This window comes from Ixodes scapularis, unplaced genomic scaffold (assembly GCF_016920785.2).
Source record: "Ixodes scapularis isolate PalLabHiFi unplaced genomic scaffold, ASM1692078v2 PGA_scaffold11__112_contigs__length_91849675, whole genome shotgun sequence".
NCBI lineage: Eukaryota > Metazoa > Arthropoda > Arachnida > Ixodida > Ixodidae > Ixodes > Ixodes scapularis.
Genome location: NW_024609837.1, coordinates 60,319,090 through 60,344,665, shown reverse-complemented (window position 1 = coordinate 60,344,665; position 25,576 = coordinate 60,319,090). Strand labels below are relative to the sequence as shown.

The window sequence follows — 25,576 nt, the reverse complement described above, 5'->3', positions numbered from 1 at the left end:
CACTTCGCGGATGTTGCTCGCAGGAAAGAGATACTTCCTCTGTCGACTAGACTGAAGGAACTACTGATGAAGCTGCAATTCTCCAACCAGCGCATGTGGAAGCGTGTGGCACGACGGAGTACTCGCCCTAAGTAGATACCGCCGTTTTGTCGCTTTTGGTCTTCGAACCGCGTCGAAGAGTCGAGGAGTTCCTCTGCAAGTGACCTCGGGCTTTCATTGGCTCGGTAGGGTAAGTAGTTATTTCCGTTAACCAGTTGTTTGAGAGAGAATTTAGAATGTTTTGTGTTTGGCAAAAGTATGTGCGCTTTTAAAAAGGGGGTGTCATCTTACACCCTTTTGTCCCATATAATGCACCCCAAACCTTAATTTCGACGTACAGCACACTATAGTGGAACAGACGGCCCCAAATTTCACGAGGGGCTTGATAACAGTGCGATATAGCTTATGAAAGAGCTTAAAGTACGTATCAAAGACCACATAAAGAAAACACTGAGGTTTTTGCAGTAAGGACAAGAAAACCCCGATTATTATTATTTTTTTTTTTAGTCTGTAACACGTACAGTAACTATTTTAATAAGTTGTACCACACGGCTATCAAGCCTCTCGTAAAAGTTAGTACGGTCAGATCGACGTCTGTGCGCTGGACGTCGAACTGAAATTTTGGGGTGTTTTATATGCAACAAAGGTTGTAAGAATACACCCTTTTTTTGGGGGTGGTTTTAAAAGGAGAGCCGCACTAATCCATAGCTCTCAGCTGTTCGGGGGAGAAATAAAACTCGGATACTTAGTCCACAGTCAATAACAGGTAAGGGAATAACACAAGGCAAAGAAAGTACAGAAAAATATCAGTACAAAACAGTACTCACCTTTTCAGCAACTATTTGAGCCTTGAATGCTACATACATTTCTCAGAGATCAGCATCGAAAGGGAAATTATATTTCGGTAAGTGCTCTGTGTGATGCTGCTCTTCAACCTGATTTGTGTATCTCAAGGGTTATTCTCAAAAAAAAAATATAGATATATAATTGTTGCAATGCAGTGTTGTGTCTGTAGATGGAGACTCGTTTATGTCTGCGGCTCAGTACAAAGCATCACATGTTTGCACGGTACCGCGCTACTTTGACGTCAGTTAACCACACACCGTCGAGCAGCAGTAAGCTATTTCTGTGGTGTCGAATTGCCTACAGTGGACCGTGTGGTTTGCTATCCGGCGTTTTGTGGCGTAATATTGTTTTATAAAAAAACAAAATGTCGTAACAAATACAAGATGATATAAAAATCACTTTATTTAGTTTTGTAACGTTGTGATCATTCGTTCCCTTCACTGTAAAGCGTCTTTGTGCTTTAGCTTATTGCGGTTTCAAAAGGAAAACGTGTTTAGTTGTCTATCAGCTCGTGCTCAAGGACCAATGTAGAGATAGTGGGTCATTAACACATGAATGTCGTTCCCTCGAGGCAACTCCCAACTGCTGCTATCGTCATAGTTGAGACAACTTTGAGTTCCAGAGTGAGTTCGGTTGAAACCTGCCGTTGTGCGAGTGAAGTATACGTCTGCCAGCGCACTAAGTGAAAGGTACGTCTTCGAGAAAGTATATCAGTTTGAGCACTAACCTTCTGGCCTGAAAACAAAAACCGCAATGGACATTTTAGGCTTAGCCCTTTCAGTGAGCCCGGTTCCAAGAAGCCCCAACAAGTACGGCATTACCATTAGCATGTCTTTGTATTGTGATTTTAGGAGAGCTGAGAGAGGGGTAATTACCCCTTTCTCAGTTTGGTTTATATTTAGGTGGCACACTTTTGTGATTTAAGTCCAACTAGGGTGCCTTCATGTGCGCTTTGCTTAGGGTGGTGGCATCTCGCCATTTTGTCACACACACACGTTTGTTTTGATTTTTTGTTCAGAACCGCGTGAAAGAGCGTGTCCCTGCACGCGTCTGTGGCGCTGACTGTGCTATGGCGACATTTTGTTTTCGTCGATTTCTTTGTATTTTCCCCGTGAGCGCGTGCTGTCGGCATCTGGTACTACAAAGGGTGGCATCACCCTAAACAGAAGGACATTGAGGCACCCTAAGTCCAACAATATTCCAGGCTTCCGCGAGCTTCAAATCCTCTGCTTGATTAAGCAAAGTTTATACTTTCATCACGACCATTTAAGAATATTTTGAAAGTTTAACTACATATGATGGATTGCGGTAACCTAACCTGTCCGATCAAAAAGTAGATTGCAGTGGAAAAATTTCAGTACGCTAGCAGAAGCACAACGAAGGGTATATATACACCTTAATTAATATAAGAAATTTCAGACCATTCCTGTAATCCGTGCGCAGCTAAACATTGTGGTAAGAAGACCGGCAGAGATTGCATGTTTTCATGAGACCAACGATCTTTTTCATTAACAAAGGCATGTGCCATCTTACATTCGCTTCGTCAGTGCTACAAGTATCAAGCCCATTCGGTAAGTAGATCATGCTTCCATCAACCCATTTCTTTAATGCCACAGGCCAGTTTGGAAGTACATATCTGTAGAACTAAGAACGCCAGAAAAAGTCAGGCAGTCCACACCTGGTAGCTCACGTGACTGTACGGACGTTCTTATGACGTCCTAACTGTCTTGGATTTCCTGAAAATGTCTATAGGACATCTGTGCCACCTAGGACACCACAATGTCTTGACATCATAGCAAAAGCACCATAACGCAAGGAATAGACTATATTAGAGCCTTGTGGTGTCTTCCCTTGTCCTAGTTTCCATCGCACAATTCTATGAATTTGAACCAACTAGCCCATGTTTCCGTATTGTAGACCATAGTGATGTCCTCTCTTGTCCTTGTCTTCCTAGTTCCCTTAGTTATACGCAACAGGAAGCATGCGCAGATGCTTTGTTCTTAATAAAACCGGCTCCAGCGAATGCTCAGCATACCTTCAGCTCATTTAGATGAACTTTATTGTTTATACCCGTTTGCGAGTGCGGCCCCTGGGTGCCGCCATCTTGCGTAGATGTAGATCGCGTAGATGTGGGTCGTCTGATAGTCAAGCATTGAGCATTGCATAGGCAGACTCATGGTTGCCAGACGAGCTTTTAAAGCGCAGCTGCTTACAAACCTGTATAAACAAGGAATTAGTGTAAACGATTAAACCGTGAACTTTTGGCATATGCAGTTTGCCGCCAAGATGGACGTCATGTACCGGGCCAGCGCCTGGTTTTCGGCGCTGCGGGACAAGCCGTTCCCGACCATGTACGGCGAGAACAAGACTGCCGTGACGGCCGATGTCCTCGAAGCGGGACTCATCCTAGCCTTCTGCATTCTCACCTTCGCTTTCCTGCTGCTGCTTCCAGGCGTGCGAGGAGGACAGGTGAGAGATTGTTATATCGGAATTGATTAGAAATGTCGAAAACGTTGCATCGACGATCTTGTACTAGAAATAAGAATCCCAGGCCCGAGGAGTGTTGACAAGACAGCAGAGAATTGGCAGATCTCGGGTTCTGGAGACCTTGCTCAGTGTCGGCCGAATCCTGCACTTGAAATATTTCTGAAGCACGTCCTTAAAAACGTTTCCTTTCTATCTCCTTCTCGAATCATGTAAGGTTTGTTTAAACGAAAATTTATTACTGAAGTGAAACTTGCGGCAGATGTAGAATAACTCAATTATTGTGACATTTACGACGGCGGAATTATATGAGGCTTTTATAGCATACCTTATGATGTCGCGGAACTCCCCAGAACCAGCAAGGTTCCAACCTTTAGCACCAGCTAAAGGTTGGAAAATACCTAAGTCGTATTGCGTTCCTGTATTGTACGTACGCAGTAATTGTTGTTAGAGGATATCGATATATTGAAGCTGACTAGATATTCGTGTTCCGACGAAGGTCTAAAATGTGTGGCTCTTGCTCTTTTGCGTTTGTCAAAACTAGCACAAAATTATTAAACGCATAACTACTATAGCATTTTTTCTCCTTACAATTTTATGTACTCTTAAATTTTTATTTTCAGACGCAACTACTAATGTTTATATCGTAAAAAAAATTGCAATGTATGCGGACAAATTAAGCCTCGTAGCTATCTTTCGGAGCCACTAAAATCGCTCGTTTCTTCGCAGAAAATAAACGTGCTGGTGAGAGTCGGCGTGAGCCTCTTCATCGGCGCCTTCATACTGCGTGAGTTGGGACCTTCGCACCATAAACTTTTCGCGTCTGTAGCGACCAAAATCTTCCGCAATACTCTCCTTTCTCTCTGTGTGTGTGTGTGTGTGTGTTTTTATTAGCGCATTATGGGTAGACCAATATAGGCACCCATTAAAATTGAAAAGAAAAGATAAGATACTTAGACGATAACGTACTAAGGCAGGCCAGCTGGTCAAACATCTCTAAAACCCAAGACGGAGGCTACAAGGAGGGGACAGACACAAGAGGTCTTGTTTGTCCCCTCTTTGACATTAAGAAATGCAAAACGTCACGCTTGCATTGCTGGATGTCACAACTCAGGCAACGTTTTTTGGTCTAAACATATGTTTCGGCATCGTCATTCGCTGAGCTGCCTCCGTAAGTTGCGATGATTGGCTTCCGAGTGTTGTGCGGGAAAGTAGACGACCGGGCTTTTTTTAGAGTGTATGTAATGATGTTCGAGCGACGCGACTGCGGCTGTACACAATGATGCGAGGAACATTAACGTGACGCCCCAAGAACACCTCCTCTCTTGTGCAGTTTGCAATTTCGGCCAGGAGTGGGAGGTTTCCAAGATCAGAGCCGTCACCCCTTACCGAGCTTTTAGTCACCAGGAGCTTCATGCTGAGATTGAGGTGAAGATCGGCCTACGAAGCGTCAACATCACCCTCCGAAGTAAGTCCCTATTTCGTTGCCACTTGGCCATTTAACCCTTGAACCTCACAGCTGACTTACCCAAACCGCCCCCCCCCCCCCACGCACACACACAAAAAACAAATCTATCTATCTATCCGTCCGTCTGTCCGTCCGCCCGCCCGCCTGTCTGTCCGTCCGTCCGTCCGTCCGTCCGTCCGTCCGTCCGTCTGTCTGTCGGTCTATCTATCTAATCCAATATAATCTAATCTAATCTTCCAGGGTTGGCCAAACGCTCGCTATGACGTCTTGTATGTGATACAATTTACTTTCATTAAGGAGAATAAGAAGGATGTGAGGTGCCAACATTGACGGTGTTGGCTTAAGGACGCGGTTACTACAAGTTTCCACCGTATCTTTTTTTCCACACGTCATCGAAACTGTTGCTGACAATCAATAATCCAACTCGTGACGTCACAAGTGGGAACCGTAAGAGGGAGCCACCAAAACATCTCGTCGCCGATAGAAATTTTTCGAGCGTCAATACCCCTCCGCTTCTTTCTCCGCTACGAAGGCGCCACTACGTTATAAGTGGATTGCACTATTGCTCATGTATCATCTAGCCTTGCCTGCAGAGGTTCAGACCCCGTAGCTGGCTCCGGACAGCGTTGCTGCGGTACGGCGAAAACGATCTACGAAAACTCCCTAATAAGAAATGTGAGATTTAATAAAACTACATGCAATCAGGTACCCTCACTCACCGCCTTCTCAGTAGACTGTTGGCAAATTTGCTGTTGGTTTCAGATGTGTTTTCCGTATTTCATATCACTGTGTTCTGTATCGTACCAAGACCTACGTGAAAAGAGGTGCAACCTGTAAACAGTGCGCCGAGCTGCCTGCTATACACGTTTTCTCGTTTGTAGCCCGGAACCTTCTGCATCAATGACACAAAGCATTTAGATTCAGCTAACGCACCGGATTCGTGTATTGTCTTCGTTGGGTAGCTTCATATAGTGCCAGCCTGCTTGACGGTGGTTTCCTGGCTGAAAACGCAAATATTGTCGCTCTGAGGCTAGGTACGATAAGTTTTTTCTTTATAATACAATTAAGTGCAAAGGGGCAAGCGAGCTTCTTTGTTCATTATACCTACAATGGCGCTTCAGGTGCACATGCAGATATGCAGATGTTCAGATAAGGATGAAACACGATAAAGGAAGGAAGATAGAGTTTGGGGAAGGACAATAGAAGAGTAAGTCTGATATTTTAGGATTTCTATAGATGGTTTCGTTTTGGATTCTACCCTTTCAGTTTCCGCAGCTATTTTACTTTTCGCTTGACGGGGTTTAAGTTTTGACTTTGTTCCCCTCGCAGTGAACATTGCAATCATAACGTCTTCTTTTCAGACGAGACGGTGTACGAGGGAACGGCAGGCGACAAGGTGGACTACAACGAAAGGTTTACATGGGCATGGGAGCAGGGCAGGGCGGGATTCGGACCTCAAGGTAATTTTATCTGCTCGTTCCTGGACGTGCTTTCGCATGCCGTGATTCTCGTGGAAGTCTTGATGTGTCGTGGTAGGTTTTGACGGCGAGTGGACGATGCCCTCATTCACCGATGCTCTTTCATAGCGTCCAGCAATGCGGAGAATTCGGACAGATTTTATAAAAGGTTTTAATTGCCAGATGCCTCTGCATAAGAAAAATGCGGTACTCATGTATTTGACAAAATAAACGAGCTTCACTACGTGAAAAAAGAAGAAGGAAAAGCTTACGGACATAACAAGAAACGTTTATTCCGCAAGTCAGTTTCAACTTTCAACAATGATGCTCCCTGCTTGTCAAAATTCTACAGTGTGGCGCTTCGTGAAGTTCTTGTTACAATCTCTATCTGGCTGCTAGCGCTACCAGATTTCATAGCGGTAGCTGTCGGTTACCTCGATTGCCATCAAGAGACATTAAAACACTTCTTCTTCAGTTCCTGAAGCGAAAGGAACGACGGCGTCATGTTTCTGCTTAGCCGGCCACGTCCGGCCGGCCGTGCGGTCTATCCCCGCTTGTAACAATTGGCGACGAGGATGGGATAGACCGCACGGCCGGCAGGACGTGGCCGGCTAAGCAGAAACGTAAGCAAGTTTGCTGCAGCATTGAAGAGCCTGTCGGAGCACTGCAATTTTGGAACAGAACTAGGGAACATGCTGAGAGACCGCATAGTCTGCGGAATAAACAGCGTTACAATCCAGACCAGATTCCTGGTGCAGCCGGACCTCACGTTCGAGGATGCCACGCAGACCGCCTTGGCCATGGAAGCAGCGAAGAAGGACGCCGGAGAGATTTGCCAGGCAAGCTCGAGCACCAATGCGTTCACGACTCACCGCGTCACGACACCGGCGGGAGACGTCACCTGCTACCGCTGCGGAGATGGACACCTTGCGTCCAGCTGCAAGCATGTGAATACTACGTGCAACTACTGCCGGAAGCGGGGACACCTGTCGAAGGTGTGTAATTCAAAACAGAAGGACGCTCCGTCGTCCAAGAACAAACCTGCGAAGCATCGTTCTTCAGGGCCAGGACGCAAGTCCCGTCTTCCTCATACACTTCCAATGAATGTCCTGGATGACAACACTGAAGATAGCGGAGTGACATCGTCCGAAGTTTTTGACATGTGGCAGGTTGACAGCTCTGTGCCGTCACCGCCTTTCACCGTCACTGTCAACGTCTGCGGCAAGCCACTGTGCATGGAGATGGATACGGGAGTGACTGTCTCCGTCATGTCAAAAAAACGGTTTCAGGAGTTACTTCCAGCCGTACCTGTCAAGCCATCTATGGTGCTGTTGCGAAGTTATTCCGGGGAACTGACTCCGGTCCAAGGAAAAATTGATGCAAGAGCACAGTTCCAAGACAAGGAGGCGGTTTTACCTCTCTTCCTTGCTGGAGATGGTTCCCCTACACTGCTTGGACGCAATTGGATTCGAGAACTGGGAATCAATTTCTCGGAGGTGGAGGCAACCGTTCATTCTCTCTCTGATGTGAAAACTCTGGTTCACGAGTTTTCGGAAGTCTTCGAGGAAAGCCTTGGTACCTTCAAGGGCAGGGAAGCCACTATTCATGTTCCACAAGATGCTCCTACGAAGTTCTTCAAGCCACGTCCGCTACCTTTTGCCTTGAAGGATGGGGTTACACAAGAGCTCCAGCGCCTACAAAGAGAGGGTGTCATTGTACCAGTAAAGACTTCAACCTGGGCTGCGCCCATTGTTCCTGTGGCCAAAAAGGATGGCCGTGTGAGGATTTGCGGTGACTTCAAAGTTACCGTAAATCCAGTGGCAACATTGGAGAAGTACCCCATTCCAAGGATCGAAGACCTGTGGGCCACGCTTTCCGGGGGCGAGAAGTTCACAAAGTTAGATTTGAGAGATGCCTACCAGCAAGTAGTTCTCGAGCAAGACTCCAGGAAGTATGTGACCATTTCGACACACATGGGTTTGTTTCAGTACACCCGTCTTCCTTTCGGGGTTTCGTCGGCTCCAGCTATCTTCCAGCGGGAGATGGAGTACTTGTTCCGAGGACTGCCACACGTTGCTGTGTACTTTGATGACATTCTCGTCACTGGCACGTCCGACTCAGATCACCTTCACAATCTTCGTTCTGTTCTCGTTCGCCTTCGGGACGTTGGACTCAGGCTGAGATCCGACAAGTGCCTTTTCTTCTTGCCTCAGGTAGAATACCTTGGGCATATCATCAGCAAGGAAGGACTGTCACCAGGTCTCGGCAAGGTGGCAGCTGTACTACATGCCCCGGCACCACGAAATGTCAAGGAACTTCAAAGTTTTTTAGGTTTAATCAACTTTTTCCGACGATTCCTTCCTAACCTGTCTGGACGTCTTCGTCCACTGCACTTGCTTCTCACTGACGGGAAGAAGTGGGAGTGGGGAAAAGACCAAGAGGAAGCTTTCACGTCAAGCAAGCACCTCTTGACCTCAGCTCCGGTTCTCGCTCATTTCAACCCAGAGAAGCCTGTGTGTCTCAGTTCCGATGCCTCACCGTACGGGATTGGCGCCGTCTTGGCACACCGGGAAGCCGATGGTCAAGAACGACCCATCGCCTTCGCATCCAGAAGCTTGTCCCGAGCCGAACAAAACTACAGCCAGCTCGACAAAGAGGCATTAGCTTTGGTGTACGGTGTTGAGCAGTTCCACCAGTACCTGTGGGGAAACCCGTTCCAAGCCTTCACAGACCACAAGCCTCTACTTGGATTGCTGAGTCCTGACAAGCCGATTCCAGTCCACGCTTCGCCTCGACTCATTAGGTGGGCTCTCAAGCTTTCTGCTTACAAGTACCAGCTTCTCTACAAACCGGGGAAAGACTTGGGACACGCGGACGCACTCAGTAGACTGCCAGTGCCGACAGACAGTGTTTCAGAACCTGTGCCGGCTGAACTCTTTATGCTCGAAGAGGCTTACCCCAGTCTTCTGTCACCTGCTGTAGTGGCTCAAGCAACGAAGAATGACCCGTTTCTGGGTAACGTAATGCTTGCTGTCCTGAGAGGAGAGGGCATTACATTGGGGCCAGAAGGGAACCCATTCAGCGCAAGGAGTACTGAGCTAAGCCTTCATGACGGATGTTTGCTCTGGGGAGCACGAGTGGTAGTCCCACAAGTGTTGCAAGATCGAGTCCTGAAGCTTCTTCATGCAAAGTCATCCCGGCATTGAGAAAAGCAAAATGGTCGCCAGAAGCCACGTCTGGTGGCCGGGTATTGACAATGATATTGCCAAAAACGTGAAGAGCTGCACAGTTTGCCAAGCTCATCAACGGGCTCCACAGCCGGTTCAACAGACACCCTGGCCTTTTCCACAAAAGCCCTGGTCAAGGCTTCACATTGACTTTGGAGGCCCATTCATGGGGCGAACCTTCGTAGTCATTGTGGATGCATTCTCAAAGTGGGTAGAAGTTTTCCCCGTACCATCCACCTCGGCAGAAGCTACTATCACAGCTTTGGGAGTAGCATTTGCCCACCATGGACTGCCAGATCTGATAGTATCAGATAATGGTCCTGCCTCCGCAAATGAACAATACTTGGAATTCTTGACACGCAACGGTATACGCCGCATGCTTGTACCAACCTATCATCCAGCTTCAAATGGTGCAGCGGAGCGTGTTGTACAAACTGTCAAGAACAAACTTAAGAAGAGTGCATCTGGGTGTTTCCAGACTCAGATATCTAGACTTCTGTTCAGGGCCGCCCACACTAGCGAGAAAACGCGCGTGGCACGCCGATCGCGGCAAGTAACAAAATGTCGCCGAAGCACAGTCAGCGCCACGAGCGCGTGCAGAGACACGCCCTTTATCTTCCCGCTTAACCGATTTATCGGCGCGCCGGGCGCGTTTTCTCGCTAGTGTGGGCGGCCCTTTCCACTACAGGACCACTCCGCATGAGGTCACCGGCAGAGCGCCGTGCGAGCTACTGACCGGGAGACGTTTTAAAACACCGTTAGATGTCCTCCGGCCAAGCCTCCAGTCATCAGTACTACTCAAACAGCTAAAGCAGAAGCTGTACACGGATAAAGGGTGCCGGCAAGGTCCGTCATGTGGCACTGAAGAGGAAGTCTTCGCAAGGAATTTCCGTCAAGGTGCGACATGGCTGCCTGCTCGTGTGATAGGCGCCACCAGTAACTCATCAGCACAAGTCCGCCTCAACGACGGTACAGTGTGGCATCGTCATGGTGACCACCTGCGGCCCAAACAGACGGAGACAACTGCAGCAGTCACCGAGCCACTTCAGCCCGAGACTGCCGCAGATCAGCAAGAACTACAAACAGAAGACACCATCCAAACTGCTGATCCAGTTACGGTTCCACATGATTCTGTTGCTATGGTACCAGTTGGCACAGCTGCCGATGTTGACAAACCCATGGACAACAGTAGCACTGTCCTCGCCGCAACCAGCAGCGCACCGCATCTGCGACGTAGCGCAAGGGCTAAAAGACCCGTGCAGCGCTACTCTCCTTAGTTCTTTTTACGCTTGCAATGTTCTAAGGGGGGAGAGTTGTTACAATCTCTATCTGGCTGCTAGCGCTACCAGATTTCATAGCGGTAGTTGTCGGTTACCTCGATTGCCATCACGAAACATTAAAACACTTTTTCTTCAGTTCCTGACGCGAAAGGAACGACGGCGTCGTGCTTCTGCTTAGCCGGCCACGTCCTGCCGGCCGTGCGGTCTATCCCCGCTTGTAACAGTTCTCTCCAAACGTATGTGCAAGAAGCTGCGACTCGCATTTTTTGTAATTGTTTTTGGAAAGACAGATTAGAACTAATAGTTCCCTTTGCGCTGCATGGCAGCGCCCTTTATAACAAGCGAACAATTGAGACTGAAGGGAGATGGGAAACCTAAGCCAGTTTGGAGTTAGAGTTATGTTCAATTTTATTGGTTTTGCCGCCTCCAGCGGGTCATTTCAACCGGGACTTCCGGACGGCGCAAGTGAAGGGAACTCCCTTTCCGATCCTCTGGATTGCCGAGTACTTCACTTTCGACGGCGAAGGCATCCGTTTCGGCAGACACTACCGGACAGCAGGGTGGTACACGCACATTCTACTGTGGTAAGCCCCTCTCAACTGCCCAGCCATGTTGTCATGGTGTGCGTCAACTCGTAAATGTACTCCTACATAGAAACCATTAAACCTGTCTATAGCACAGGAGAGGGACCGCCTTGTAGTCCCAGAGCTGGACGTGGACTTGCCATGAGCTTAGATGAATGCTTTGATGACCTTTGGATTCGTGTGTTCTTCCAGGACTGCCTTTCCTTTGTGGGTCGTGAGCAACTTGGTGTTCTTCACTGTTCTCTGGTACGGGGCATGCGTGCTCATTTTGACGGGATCGTGTCTGATTGCGGGCACGATAGTCTACGCAAGCGTGCGCAACTTCATCCCTCTGGAGGTCCCATTTTACGACGGTGACCAACTGGTCCACGTCCGGATGACCTACGGATGGTGCTTCTGGATGAACCTCGTCAACGGTGTGCACTTTCTTATATTTTTATAAATAGTCTGGCACCCAGGTACGTTCAAACGATGGATGGTATTATTAGACAAGCGTCTTGGTGCGACTTGTTGATGTTATGTGACCCGCGGGTGCAGCAACCCTCTTGATGGTTAGATCAATGGCGAGTTGCATGAGTTGTTTTAAAATTGAGTTTGACGGTCGTTCAGAGGATTCCAAATGGTGAACTTTGTTTTGACCTCATTTTTATAGCACAAAGCACGCGTAGCTCTGTCTGCAAACTTACGTAGTTTTCGTAATTTTTAACACAGTAGATGTTCATGTTCTTCAAGATTGCGAAAAAAATTGAATGAAAAATGAAAAAAAAAAAAAAGTTATCGGCTGGCTAGAAGATACAAGTGACATAATTCAATCTGAAAGGAATTCAGAAACCTTGTAGACTTTCTGTTAATACTATCTACAGGAATGCCAACAAAAAGTTTTCAACCAGAAAAGAACAGAACGATGAAGTCAGAAGGAGGTCATAACAGTCAACAAGAAGTTAGCATGTCATGTTTACAGGATAGGGTAAGCGGCTTGGGGTAAAATCAGACAAGTACACGTTATCCAAACAAGTAACTGAATATCTCTACTCGTTACTAGCTCAAAAAGTAACGAAATACGTTACTCGTTACCGATTCTCGAAAGGAACCCGTTACGTTACCTTCAAAGTAACGAGTTATTTTTCTCGTTACTTTTGAAGGCCGAATACACAGCTGCCTTTGTTTCATGGTTTATTGTCTTTTTTTTAAGTTTTCATGAGTCATGCTTCCCCGCTTGCTTGAGAATACAACTCCGGCATTGCTGACCAGCCGTTCTACTGACGCGCTCGAAAGAACGGTATCCAGTGTTGTGCTTCGGGAAGGGCTGGTGAATCTGGGATCCTCGTTTCTCTTTGTTCTCTCTGCTTCTAAAGTTCCAAGTTGACAATGGGCTCTGTGTCTTCCTGCGCTGGCGACAACCTCCGGGTTTACATTCGGTCTGTACACGATTCCAGAAAGTTCGACCAACAAACATTATCGTGTTCGCTGGATGAAGGGCACTGCCAGCTGTAGAGTTCGACTAGCAAAGTTCAGCGATAAACGTGCTTTACTGTAATACTGTTTAGTCCTTTTTCGGGTGGCCCGTCTGCCTTCGTCGCAATAAACGCATACTCATGTTAGAAATAAAACGAAATTGTATAAACGCTATTATACATGTTACCCCTCAAAAGTAACGAAATACTGTTACTCGTTATTTGGCCTTACGAGTAAATAAGTATGTTACTCGCTCCTTTTCTAAAAAAACAAAAAAAAAAATTAACTACACTTCGTCTCACTAAAACCGTGCAGCACAGCCAAAGCTACAGGAGAGACTGCGTATGCCAACCTGTTCAAAAGGAGGAACGGGAGAGAAGGGCTGGGATTCCTTCTTTTCCTCCTTTCCCTACTCTTGAACAGGTCGGGATACACTCTCTCCCCTGTAGCTTTAGCTCTACTGCACGGTTTTACTGAGGCGGAGTATAGGTAGAAGAAACTATGGACTCAAACGCGTTACATACGTGTCTGACAAAAAAAAGGGTGTCGTCTTACACCCTTTTGTCCCATATAACGCACCCCAAAGTTTTGGTTCGACGTACAGCAAGCGCACTGGCGTCGTACAGACGACCCCAACTTTTACGAGGTGCTTCAGAACGGTGAAATATACTTCATTAAACAGCTAAAGTGCGTATGAAAGACTACAAAAAAAAAAAAAAAAAAAAAAAAAAAACTGATGTTTTGCAGTAGGGCCAAGAAAACCACGATTACTTTATTCTTTTTTTTTTTTAGTCAGTGACACGTACTGTATATTAGCTATTATAATAAGTTGTACCACTCGGCTATCAAGCCGCTTGTGAAAGTTGGTAACGTCGATTCGACGTCAGCGCGTTGTACGTCGAGCTGAATTTTCAGGGCGTCGTATATGGAAAAAGGGGTGTAAGAATATTCCCTTTTTTTCTGTAAACGCTGGGTAAAATCAGCTGTAGCATCACACACCGAAGGGAAAGAAAAAGAGAATAATAGACGCAGATTCTGTATTTCACGTGATTTGTTTAGAGAAGATGCATGCGTTAATTCACTCATTCATTGCTTGGAATCGTAGAAAGAGGCATTTAACTATGTGCAGGACTGGTGTGCCTGCTGGTAGGCATCGTCGTGCTCTTCATGGACCTTCGCTACCCTGACATCATCAGCACCTTCTTCGGCATCGACATCCTGCAGGACTACGAGGAAATATACGAAGGTAAGAAGACTTTTTCAAAACTCCATCAGGCAAAATTGGTGGTCGCCATTGTTTGGTCAACCTGGTGATATCCCACACTGCCTGGTGATAGCTAGGGGGAGAAAATTGCAATACAAGGGCGGCAGGAATCATATGTGTCTTTTTAGACACACTAGGTGGCGCATGCTACCGCCCGTTACAAAAGATATAGCCCTTAACATCCATACATCCGTCTATCTTGGCAACAAAGCGCGTGGTTGGATGAACCTCGTCAATGGTGTGCACTACCTTCTATTTTTTTTTTTTTTAATAAATCGTCGTTGCCGAACGCAGACGAAGCACTCGTTATCGATACGATTGCTGGGTTCAGAGTGTCTGCCCAAACATTGGCGGATTCTGATAACTGTCACTGCCGCTACTAGATGGCGGGAGTTCTTGAGAGGGGTCAGGTATACTGTACCTGACAGAACTACAGTGAGTTTTATTTTTTTTTTTTTATTTGGGAATGCCGGGGAAGGAAATTGAGACGATACGCGTGCCTTTGATAAAATAATACTCCGGCAATTTTTTTTTTTTTTTTTTCAGTCCCTGGTTTGTTTGAAAATTTGCTAAACTCACCGACAAACATCGGTGAAATAGAAAACGCCAATAATGGCCCAAAATAATATTTTTTCTCAGAGTTATTGAATTTACAATTTTATTCCTCACCGCGTTTTTCAAAGTGAAAGTTTTCTATGCGGAGGGCAGGTTCGTCTGCTTCTTGCGCAGGGGATAGCGGTGACGTCAGAACGCCGAGTCCTGATTGGCTGATCGCGACCGCCTATCTGAGCGTCGCCTGCTCCTTTGTAACGTCGTCTGCTCGCAACGTCGTCCGCGTCTGTCTTACCTTTCCTGCGACTTTCGGAAGTGCAGAGGCCAAATTCACGAAACGATCTTACGCCAAAAATGTGCGTAAGACAAAACTTAAGAACAAATTCGTATTCACGAAACGAAATTTTCGCAAGTTTTGCGCAGATTACGACGAAATCCTACGACAGCTCCGAAGCTGTCTTACGCACTTCTTACGATCAAATCAGCATGGCCGACAGCGTCGCGGTCGCGACGACCCACGGACGTTTATTTTTCTACTTGCGATTTTCACGCGTCCCGACTTCAAGCAGCAAGAAAAAAGTAAAAAGTACTTGAAACAGACCACGACGAACAATAGCGTAACCACTTGTTTTTGAGTGGGGTGGCAAACCGGAACCCCCCCCCCCAGGGCTGTGGCGGTGCTCTTTGTATCCCTGTGGCGCCGACGGGTAGTGTTTGCCGTGCCCGGTGGCGGCTTTTTCTGGGGGGGGGGGGCAGACACATGCCTTGCGCCCCCACTCTGAGACTTGCCCCCCCCCCCCCCCCCCCCCCGGTTGGTACGCCCATGACGACGAACAAGAACGCTGGATCCACAAATACCCGGGAAAAGCTCCAACGGCCACGATTCCACCGAACGCGACCAAGCGAGTTCGGCAGTTAGGCCTAGCAGGCACTCCGCGACTCGGCGACCGTCTGCCCACGACCGGCTGGCGTGCTGAATGGAATATGCCCGCGCGACCCTTGTGAACCCTTCCCGTATTATACTTTGATCGCTGACCTCAATTTTAGATTAAGTGGTCAATTTCTTCCTCTTGTTATCTCCTTGTTTCCCGAGGCGACGGTGACTCTCGCCGGAGAAAAAGCGGTGAATCTCTGACAGACGCAGGAAAGGTAAAGCAGCCATCGCTTTGACTAGCAGACGTAAAGCAGACGACGTTCACTGCTCCAACCCGCCGACGCCGTTAAATAATGAGGGGTCTCGCCGCACACGAAAGGAGGGAAAAAGTATTTGGGAGAGAACTTGTGGAACACTAACACGCTCACCTCTCGGTTCTTAGCAAACAAACCTCGGCGCCTCGGAACACCTCGCCAGTGAGTCCTTCCCTCCTTGATGCGCATCTGCTAGTTGTTAGACAAAAACAATGTACCGCTCGAGTTATTTCGTGTGCCCTCTCTGAAAGGCGAAGTCGAGCTCGCTCGTAAAGACCTGCATTTCCGAAATTCGCAGGAAAGGTAAGACAGACGCAGACGACGTTGCGAGCAGACGACGTTGCAAAGGAGCAGGCGACGCTGAGGTAGGGGGTCGCGATCAGCCAATCAGGGCTCGGCGTTCTGACGTCACCGCTACTTCCTTTCTCATGCGCGGAAGACGAAAAGAGCCCACTTGCGAGGCATATTGGCAACAGTGATAAAGTGACAACAGCGGAAAGCAAGGGTTTACTAATTTGGATTGTACACTTTGTTCCCGACTGATTACAAGCAGTTTCCTGGTGTGAAACGAATGCTTTGGAAGCTCGTTCCAGCACCCGCGCAGCAGCACGAAACAAATGCTCGGCGTGACCAGTTTTTAGACTGCCAAATCGACCTTGGAGGCCTGCCTTCCCCTGACGTCACGGCACTTAAAAGCGCGGATATCTTTGAATATTGGTTTGAGTATCATTTTCACTTGCCGATTTCACAGTAACTACTCCGAATTTCGCAATACTAACTACCATACCCGAAAGAATAAAGGCCGGTAATAAAGGCAACTAACTATAAAATATAGTTAGTTGGGGTAGCTAAAAAATTCGCAGTGTACACCTTCACGGCTCAAGTCCCACGGCAGTAATCTTAAATGGCTACAAACCGGCTTTAGTTTATTCAAAGAAATATAGATACTCAAAAGTAGCTTTGCTAACATATTCCCTGTGTTCTTGGGAATTCTAGGGCAAGCTATTAAATTCATGGGTAAATTAGGGAATTAGATAAATAACGAGTAGATATGCTACCACATGGTTATAATTCTTCCTCTATTATAATGAAGGAGTGGGCAAGAGCTTTTTATTTCAAAGTATTCGTTTTAAAATGAATTTTTTTTTTGTTCATATAAGGTTTTGTAGTAAAAATTGCTTAATTTTTAGAACAGATTTCAAGAATAAGAACTCTCTGCCTTTCCTCTTTGGTGATCCTCGCGCTACGTCATGATTTTTTTCGGAAAAGAAAGTAAAAGAGATGTACTGTAAAAGGGTTGATTGCTGGGTAAATTGGTTGTCAAACGACATCAATAAAAAAATTAAAAAAAAAAAAAACAGCACAAAAGTTTTGGGACAAAAGTTGAAGCAGCACACAAAACAGACGCTATCGCCGTCTGTGTTGTGTCCTCCTTCTACTTTTGTCCCGTCCTTTTGCGCTGTTTTTAATAGTACTGAACGAGATGGTTCGCTCTCTGGCTCCGTGGCGTCATTTCGCGCTGGCACACGTAGGTCACGCCTATACGCGACTATGGTAGTGTAAATAAATTGCGCCACCCGCACACCAAATATCCTTCATCTATCCCGCCGTACTCTGATGCCTCATTTTTATAATAAAAAAAATAAAAAAAAAAACAGGTCGATTTTTTTTTTCCGGCTTTAAAATTGCTTAAGTTCTTTCCGTAGATCAGACCGATCGACTCAAGTGGGAAAAGTGACAATGTACCGCTCATTTCGGAGCTCTATCCGCGAGTGCACCGGCCAGTATGATAACAACATTATGACGCACAAAAATGGGAGTAACTTGTTTAGACCACGATACGTGGAAGTGGCGTACGCGAGCATCATTCGACTTGTGAGAATCCCCAACGTTGTGACGTGAACTTGTGCCCACACATATGGTCGGTGACAGGTCAAGAACGAAGTGGAAGTTCCTCCCACCCCTTTCCACTTCAGCGGAGCGAACGGTGGAGAGGAGCTCGCCTCCTCTCCAGGAGTTGCTTTACTAAAGTGGAAAGAGGTGGGAGGACCTTCCACTTCGTTCTTGACCTGTCACCAACTATAGGTGACACATCATTTCCGTGACTCCACTGCGCGCAGCTTGGTGTCTGACGTCGCCTCCTACAAGAAGCTTTACGTACTTTTGTTTTTTCCCCAGACCCCGCCGAGCTGACTAAGAAGAAGAAAGATGCCGTGTCGGTTCCCCTGACGGAGACGGCTCTACTGGCGCCAAGCAGCCCCCCTCCTGACTACAGCAACGAGGGCCCAGAATACGTAGGCGAAAACTCGCCGATTCCTTTGCATACTTTTCTGTGATCAAACCGATTGGTTGATTTGCCTATTCTCGGCCAGAGCTCTCGTGACTGTGAACGCTGACCACGTATTTTCGCTATACGTGTATTTCGTACGCTTCTTTCCGTTTCCGAATTTTCTGCTTCTAAATCGGAATCATCAAACTAACACACATACGACTTCGGAGAAGCATTTGTTTAAGTGTTCCGATCTTACTTGTAAAGTCCCGATTTGATTTCCACAACATTCCTAAAGCGCTACGCGGAGTAAATCTCTAAATACATTATCTTCCAGTCATCGGGTCCCTGCCCGATGACATGGAAAGTCTCTAGAATTGTCCCTATTCACGAGTCCGTAAATGAAACAGACGTTGCTAACAATAGATCGAATTTCATTGTTGCAAAATTCTAGAACATATATCATATCCTCAGACATTACTAATCATCTTGAAAACCACTCGTTATTAACGAAAGGACAACATGGTTTCAGAAGAGGGAATTTCAACCGTAAGGCAACTATTGAAAGCAGCGCAGGATATTAGTGGGTGTAGAAATAAACTTTCTCAAGTTCATATCGTACTTCTGGACTTTGCGCTCATTGGAGCAGCGCAAAGACTCTTTGCGTACACGGCATTTCGTGTGTGAAATAAAAATTGGGACTGTATATCTTGACGGCGTTGCAAGCGCGAGATGTTCGGGCTTTTGCGTCGCGGCGGAGAAACGCTATTCTAAAACTCTTTCGCGTTGCGTGCGCTGAAGCAAGCGCTAAATTTATCGCTAGCGTGCGCTAAACTTGCGCACGTTATTCTAGAGCCCCTACTATCTCACGTAAGAAACTTCCCATAGACATTAATTATGAATTATCTGGTCACAAATTTAACAAAGTAACAACCTTCAAATATCTAGGCGTTATGTTTTCTCCTGAACTTAAATGAGACCTTCACATCGATCACTTTATGGAAAGAGCCAACGTTAAGTTATGGTTTTTGAAACGAACCTTCCACGAAATTGCTCGTCTATGAAATAATAATCCGACAAAATTCTTTACAATGCCAGCGCTTTTTGGGATCCCCTCACGCAAGAAAGACGTAGACAAGCTAGGAACGACGCAAAAAAAGACCTAGAAAAGCTCATTGCCTCAGCTAGGGGAATATCTGTGGCTCGTGGTTGGTCACAAGAGCTGTCAATCATCGCCGCCAGGGTCATTGAAACAATTCCAGCCAATGAGGTGCCCTTCTTTTCGCCCTATGCTTACCAATTAATAATAAAACTTTCTGCATAAACTGCTGTGGTGATAGCCTCTCGCTAGCGGTGTCTTGCGAAAAAGCGGCGAGGCAAACTGCCACCGTCTGGCGTTTCATGTTCGGGTGCTGAGGGTCACGTGGTTTTTATATGAATAGTTAATTGCCGACACACTGCTGTCTATTGTAGCTCAGAGGGTATATATTTACATCGCAATCCAGACAGAGGAAAGGTTCTACACTTACATTGCAATCCAGACAGAGAAAGGCCACTGGCCCTTTCCAAAAACTCTATGGCTTCAATGAAATTAAGGCATGAATGTAATCAACTTCACCTTTAATACCGGTAAGATATTTTAGTTCTTCCATAAAATAAAATGTAAAAAAACCTTGGCAAATGCGGTTGAAAATGAGCAAACACTTACAAATATACCTCACAAATCGTTAACGTAAGTTGCTATAGAATGTTTTTTTTTCTTTCCCCCAAGATCACATTACTGTATAGCCATCCAGAGATCCCGTCTCTTACATATCAATCAAATTATGTTTCTTCTTCTTCCTTTTGTTCCTGGCACAAAAATCCCGCATGAGCATGTGTAGTGATGGAAAGCTCAGATTGCGCCAACGGACATTCTTAACTCTGGAGAGTGGGAAAACAGAGGGACAGGAGAACACAGATCTCCAAACACTGCTGCGGTCTATTTCACCAAACACAACCTTAAATAGGCAACCAAGACATAAAAAAAAAGAGCAGACCGGAAGTTGTCTGTTTAAGTTTGCCTATTTAACGTTGCGTGCGCTTCGTGAAATAAACGTCATCTGTGTTACAAGACTCGTGTTTTCCTGCTCCTCTGTTCCCCCCCCCCCCCCCCCCCCCCCCCACACTTCCAGGGTAATAAATATCAGTTCTGAACCAGCTCGCGTGCACCCTCGCGTTCACTTTACTAGGTTCCGCCATTGCTTCACGGCGCTTCCACAACGACAGCATTCTTATGTGACAACAACGAAAGAGGGACATAAGATGACACTTCAAGCCCTTCTGTGCCCCTCTTTTCGTTTCCATACATTTTATAGTCGGTGACAGATTTAAAGGGATACTTCAACGAAATTTGAAATATACCCGTCGTGTTCAAAAATAGTTTGAACATGATCCACAATATCCGTAAATGTCAATCGCACGTTTGTATTTTAAGCCTGGTGGCTCTATTTTTCGTTATGAACGGCCCACTCTGGCAAGCGCTCGGAGAAGGCCCAGCGGAGAGAACGTGACATCCAACGAAATCGTGACATAGTTCGTATCGGAACGAGCAAAGCTACGGCGAGGCTGACGTCGAGAGAATGGCCTAGTCGTTCCAGCCACCGAAGCGGCTGCTTTTGTGCGAATTTTGAGTGACAGGTTAATCTTCTACAATCTTGTAGAGGGACAATAGCGACTTCTGGGACACATAAACGAGATTCTCCGGGAAAGGGGAGTTCCTCCTTCAGCTCTTCTCTCGTAATGGCTGAGGGCGAGACAGTTACCGTCACTACCTGTCAAGGTTTAAAAACGAGGCGTTATAGCGACATCCACCAGGCACTCTTTGCTAATCGTCTAATTCGTTTTAAAATTCCTTTTCGGGTCTTTTTTAACCAGATATTGGTGTGTCCGATGTGATACTGCTCCTTTGAACACATATAGACCATAAGATAAGCGCCAAAATTTCGTTGTAGTATCCCTTTGAAGACCGACGACCAGTCCGCGCTTTCCACTTTTCCCTCTATTCCTCCTTTTCCTCTTCTACCCTTTCCACCGTTGCCTGTTTCCTCCTCCCCCATGGTAAGGAGGATCTTCTGCCTTGCAGAATCTCGAGTCTGGCGAAAGCCCTCCACTTCTTTCACTTTAGCTGAGCGAAAGCTGGAGAGGAGGATAGGGGAGACTATCCTTCTTTCCAGCGTTCCCTCAGCTAAAGTGGAAAGAGTGACGGGCTTTCTGGAGGAAGCTTGTCCTGCACTCTTAAAGGCCGACGACCAGTTCGTGCTTTCCACTTTTCCCTCGCTTCCTCCTCTCCCCCCTCCTACCCAGTCCACCGTTGCCCTGCAGAATCTCAAGTCTGGTCGTCGGCCCCTAACCTGTCACCAACTTTAGTCGCCACCACGCTGAACCATCGAGCTGGAACTTTAATCCCGCTTGGGTTCGCTGCAGGAGGCACCGGCGCTTCGCAAGCGGACAGTGCTTAGCCGGTACCAGCGCAGTTCCATCCGCAAGCCTGCCCCTGCCCCGCGCCGTCTCAACATGTCCCCGACGCTGGCGACCGCAACCGAAGAGGACGACGACAATCCCATCTACGAGAACACCTTCCAACCCGACAGGTGATCTCGCGGAGCACCACTAATTCCTCCCCCCCCCCCCTCCCTCAAGTGATGGATTAAGATATATGTAGGCGCCGTTTAAATTCGATGTGCGTGCTGCTTTATCAGGATGTACGCGTTTCAAACGCCAAAAGCATCGCTTCTTTCTCCAACCACCAGATATTTTATAAACTACATCGGGCGGCGTATAAACAACGCGCAAAACTTGATAACTTCTTTTTCTTCTTTTTTTTCTTGAGGTGACAACCATGGGCGTACCAACCCGGGGGGGCAAGCATGTGTTTTGCCCCCCCCCCCCCCCCCCCCCCCCTTGAAACAGCCGCCACTGGGCAGGGCAAACGCTGGTCGGCGGCGCCCAAAGAATACCAAGCGCAGCGCCCCCCCCTCCGGGGGCTGCCCCCCTCAAAAACAAGTTGGTACCCCCGCTGGTGATAACGAGTAAAGAGGCGATTATCCTTGGTTTAGTAAGATCTCGAGTGCGTGTCTCTTCCTCATTATCTGAAAACAAAAGAGAAATGTTGACACCGGTGGTAAGACGCGGTCGCGGCTACGCTACAAGGTCTTAAAGTATAAGGTCCGATGGAGAAAATCAAATTCTGACATTCTATCCCATTAAATAAGCTAAAAACCGCAGAATTCTGAAACTCCGTGGAGGTTGTGACGTTTGCGGTGATGATAAAATGCGAATGCTTGAGTACAGTACGTTGCCCGCATCAAGAAAAGGTCTAACAGAAAAACAATTTCTTTTTAAGAGCCAGCGAACGTCCACATAGGCCAAATATTCGTCAAACTTAGAAAGGGCATGGTTGGCGCCTGTGGCATTCATTTCAGTAAATCCAACTTGTCAGCAAGAAAAAAAAAAACATTTTACATGTTCGTTTTATTGAAATACTTTCCACGATCGTTCACAAAAGAATATTTCTTGGATTTACGAATATTAAGCATAAATAAATGTTAGCTCACTAATATATATATATATATATATATATATATTTACTTATTTGTTCTGTTTTTTACATTTTTGAATTTCATCACCTCCCTTAATTTTACGTTCACACGAAATTTTAAGATATTTACGCAGCATAGTTTATTTACGCAGGCCGAAAAACATGGTTTCATATTTAACCTTGTCAATCCCCGAAAAAAAAAAAAAAAGCATGGCGCTGTTTGTAGCCATCTGGAAAATATGCTTTGTCACTGTTCGAGCCTCTGCTTCACCTTTCGTAGCTCGTGTCCGCTGTCCCGCAACGTTCTTCTCAAACTTCTGCGGGATCCAAAACTCTGCAGACAACGCTAGCGTTGCGCATACGCATTAGCGCAGCCTTCGATGCAACACACAATAGGGAGTTTTCGTAGACCGCGTTTCCCCCTCCGCTAAGCCCTCCGCAACGAAGCTGCTACTGCGCCAGCGCGCCGATGGCATTAGGGAGTTTTCGTAGATCGTTTTCGCCGTCCCGCAAGGCCCTCCGCAACCCGCTACGATAGCGGAAACTCCACAGTCAAGGCTATCGGCGCGCAGGCGCAGTAGCAACTTCTTCGTTGCGGAACGCTTAGCGGAAGGGGCAGCGCGGTCTACGAAAACTCCCTATTGACTGGAGAGTTCCGCGTATTTTGCGGGTTGGTGGAGAGCGTTGCGGGAGAGCGGAAAGGATCTACGAAAACTCCCTATTGACAAAATGAGACACCGTAAAGCCGCGGTCTCATTAAAAACGTGAGAAAATCGCCTAAAACTTTTTTTCTAAGATAACGGTGTTCCGACCGCTAGGACTACATTTGGGTGGAGAATGGGCGCTCGGCGATGCGTAGTTTGTTTTTTGCCGTGAAAACGACCCTGAAAATTTTTTTGGAGGACACTTTCTACCGCCTGGCCCTGGTATCGAACCAGGGACCTCTCCATTTCCAGTGGGGCGCCCTACCAATGGGCTAACCAGGAGTTAGACGCCAATGAAGCAAGCGAGTTTTGACAGTTGTCACCAGTCTAACACCAATAAGGGTGAAGGCCTGCATTTTAACGTTATGATATGATGATGTAAGTAATACAAAGGTGCAAGCGAGCTGGACAAGAATAACGAAAATAATTATTGGAGAAGGGGAACAAGGCGTGCAAAGGACATCCTTTGTCTTAATATCATAACCTTACAATACAGGCCTTGTGGGTGTCAGGCTGGTGGCACCTGTTAAAACCCGGTTGCTCTAGTGACGTCTGACTCCTGGTTTAGCTCGGTTGGTAGAGCGTTCCACTGGAAATGGAAAGGTCCCTGGTTAAATACCAGGGCCAGGCGAATTTTTTTTTTTCCAGTCGTGCTCCAGTCACTTACTTGTGTTTAGAGATGTGTGTTTGTCCTTTGTTCCCCTTCTCCGGGAATTATTTTAATTATTCTTGTCCATCCCCGTTTGCATCTTTGCGTTCATTGCATTACCCCCCCCCCCCCTGTCCGAGTCTAAACAGGCGAGCTGGTTGATGTCACACATATTTGAGAAAGCCGGACACGACGTGTCCCCTTTTCGTCCGTCGTCCCGGTTTAAAAGAAATGTGTCTGTTTTGATTTTTTTCCTATATGACCATCCTGTCAGATTGGCCATACGAAAACTGTCTGCAATCATGTTCGAAGCATACATATGCGGAGCGCTATTTCGTCTGCTTCTTTTGCCGGGGGTTGCAATGACGTCAAAACGCCGAGCTCTGATTGGCTCCGATTGAAGGATAGTTGGTCGAGCTCAAAGCAAGCTGCCTTGAGGTCTACCCACTATCCTTCAATCGGAGCCAATCAGAGCTCGGCGTGCTGACGTTGCCACAACCCCCAGCGAACGAAGCAGACGAACTTGCACCTCGCAAAAGTATGAAGCAAAACTTCTTCGAACATATTTTCAGGCGTGCCCACATAAAATTCTATCATCGTGTCTGCGGTGGATACCGTGTCTTTTGTATGATTCCTTGAGCGGTGCGACTACGTTCTAGTTCAGACATGTTCGTTTGTGTGTGATTCACTGCGTCACGACCGCTTATGACTACGCTTACGACGAGGTGGTTGTCATGGAAACCGTGGTCCACGCAACGCGTCATAGTGGAACGAAGGAGTATGCGGAGCGCAAGTTTGTCTGCTTCTTGCACACGGGCTGCGCAAGAAGCAGACGACTTGTTCTCCACATAGTAACAGTTGTTCACACTCAAACACGAGTGTATATGCAAGAGCCTTCAAGAATTAACACCTATAGTGGGGGATGGGTGACCGAAGCTTGGCACAGTTTATGCTGCGAAAGAGAGTGATGGACAGACGAGAGTTTTGGATTTCTAATAACCGATCGTTTTCATGGGATCCTTTCTCTTCAGACACGATGGCGCCGAAGATGGCGGCGTCGGCAATTCCAAGGAGAACATCCTGCTGGCTACGCTGAAGCGGTGAACGCGAGTGAAGAAGCTGCGAGGCACTCGGGCCACCGGGCACAGCTAATGCCACCCAGGAGATAAGGCCCGCACCTTTTTCCCCAACGTCGTCGATCGTGGATCCACGCCGCCCAGCGCGCGTCCGCTTCGCCGTCGTCGAGCTTCAGCGTATGTGTTGGCCGTTCGGGTGGGTCGGGGATTCACCAATGATGACGTAATTCGCATGCCTTATCTTCTGGGTGGTGTTGTCAGCACTCACAGAGGGTATCATATGATGGTCGCCTTTGTACGCCAAGTGGCGTTCAGGTATCTGAAGTCTTTCTCATGCGTTCATTTCGGTGCATGCAGTCGAAACACTTCTGACGTCGCCTCAAAGCACGCAGCTCGCTGGTGCTGAGCAAATTTTGTTTCGTGTCCGAGCGTACGTCGCAGCTTAAATGTAGCGA

The 25,576-nt window shown here is 47.0% G+C and overlaps 1 protein-coding gene across 1 annotated transcript; it reads left to right on the top strand.

The window, feature by feature from the left end:
• Positions 1 to 151: 151 nt before the first annotated feature.
• Positions 152 to 25,576, top strand: LOC8036143 (dual oxidase maturation factor 1). Its single transcript, XM_029983149.4, has 11 exons — positions 152 to 229; positions 3,160 to 3,354; positions 4,099 to 4,156; positions 4,703 to 4,837; positions 6,199 to 6,297; positions 11,232 to 11,385; positions 11,578 to 11,801; positions 13,970 to 14,086; positions 18,023 to 18,138; positions 21,579 to 21,745; positions 25,077 to 25,576. The coding sequence occupies exons 2-11, from the start codon at positions 3,172 to 3,174 to the stop codon at positions 25,147 to 25,149; spliced, it is 1,326 nt and encodes a 441-aa protein (XP_029839009.2). The 5' UTR covers positions 152 to 229; positions 3,160 to 3,171; the 3' UTR covers positions 25,150 to 25,576.

Excerpts from the sequence above, each read along its gene's own strand:
- LOC8036143 (XM_029983149.4), top strand. The coding sequence starts at position 3,172 with ATGGACGTCATGTACCGGGCCAGCGCCTGGTTTTCGGCGCTGCGGGAC. Across the intron at positions 3,355-4,098 it reads CAGGCGTGCGAGGAGGACAG|AAAATAAACGTGCTGGTGAG; the intron begins GTGAGAGATTGT and ends GTTTCTTCGCAG. Across the intron at positions 14,087-18,022 it reads CTACGAGGAAATATACGAAG|ACCCCGCCGAGCTGACTAAG; the intron begins GTAAGAAGACTT and ends TTTTTTCCCCAG.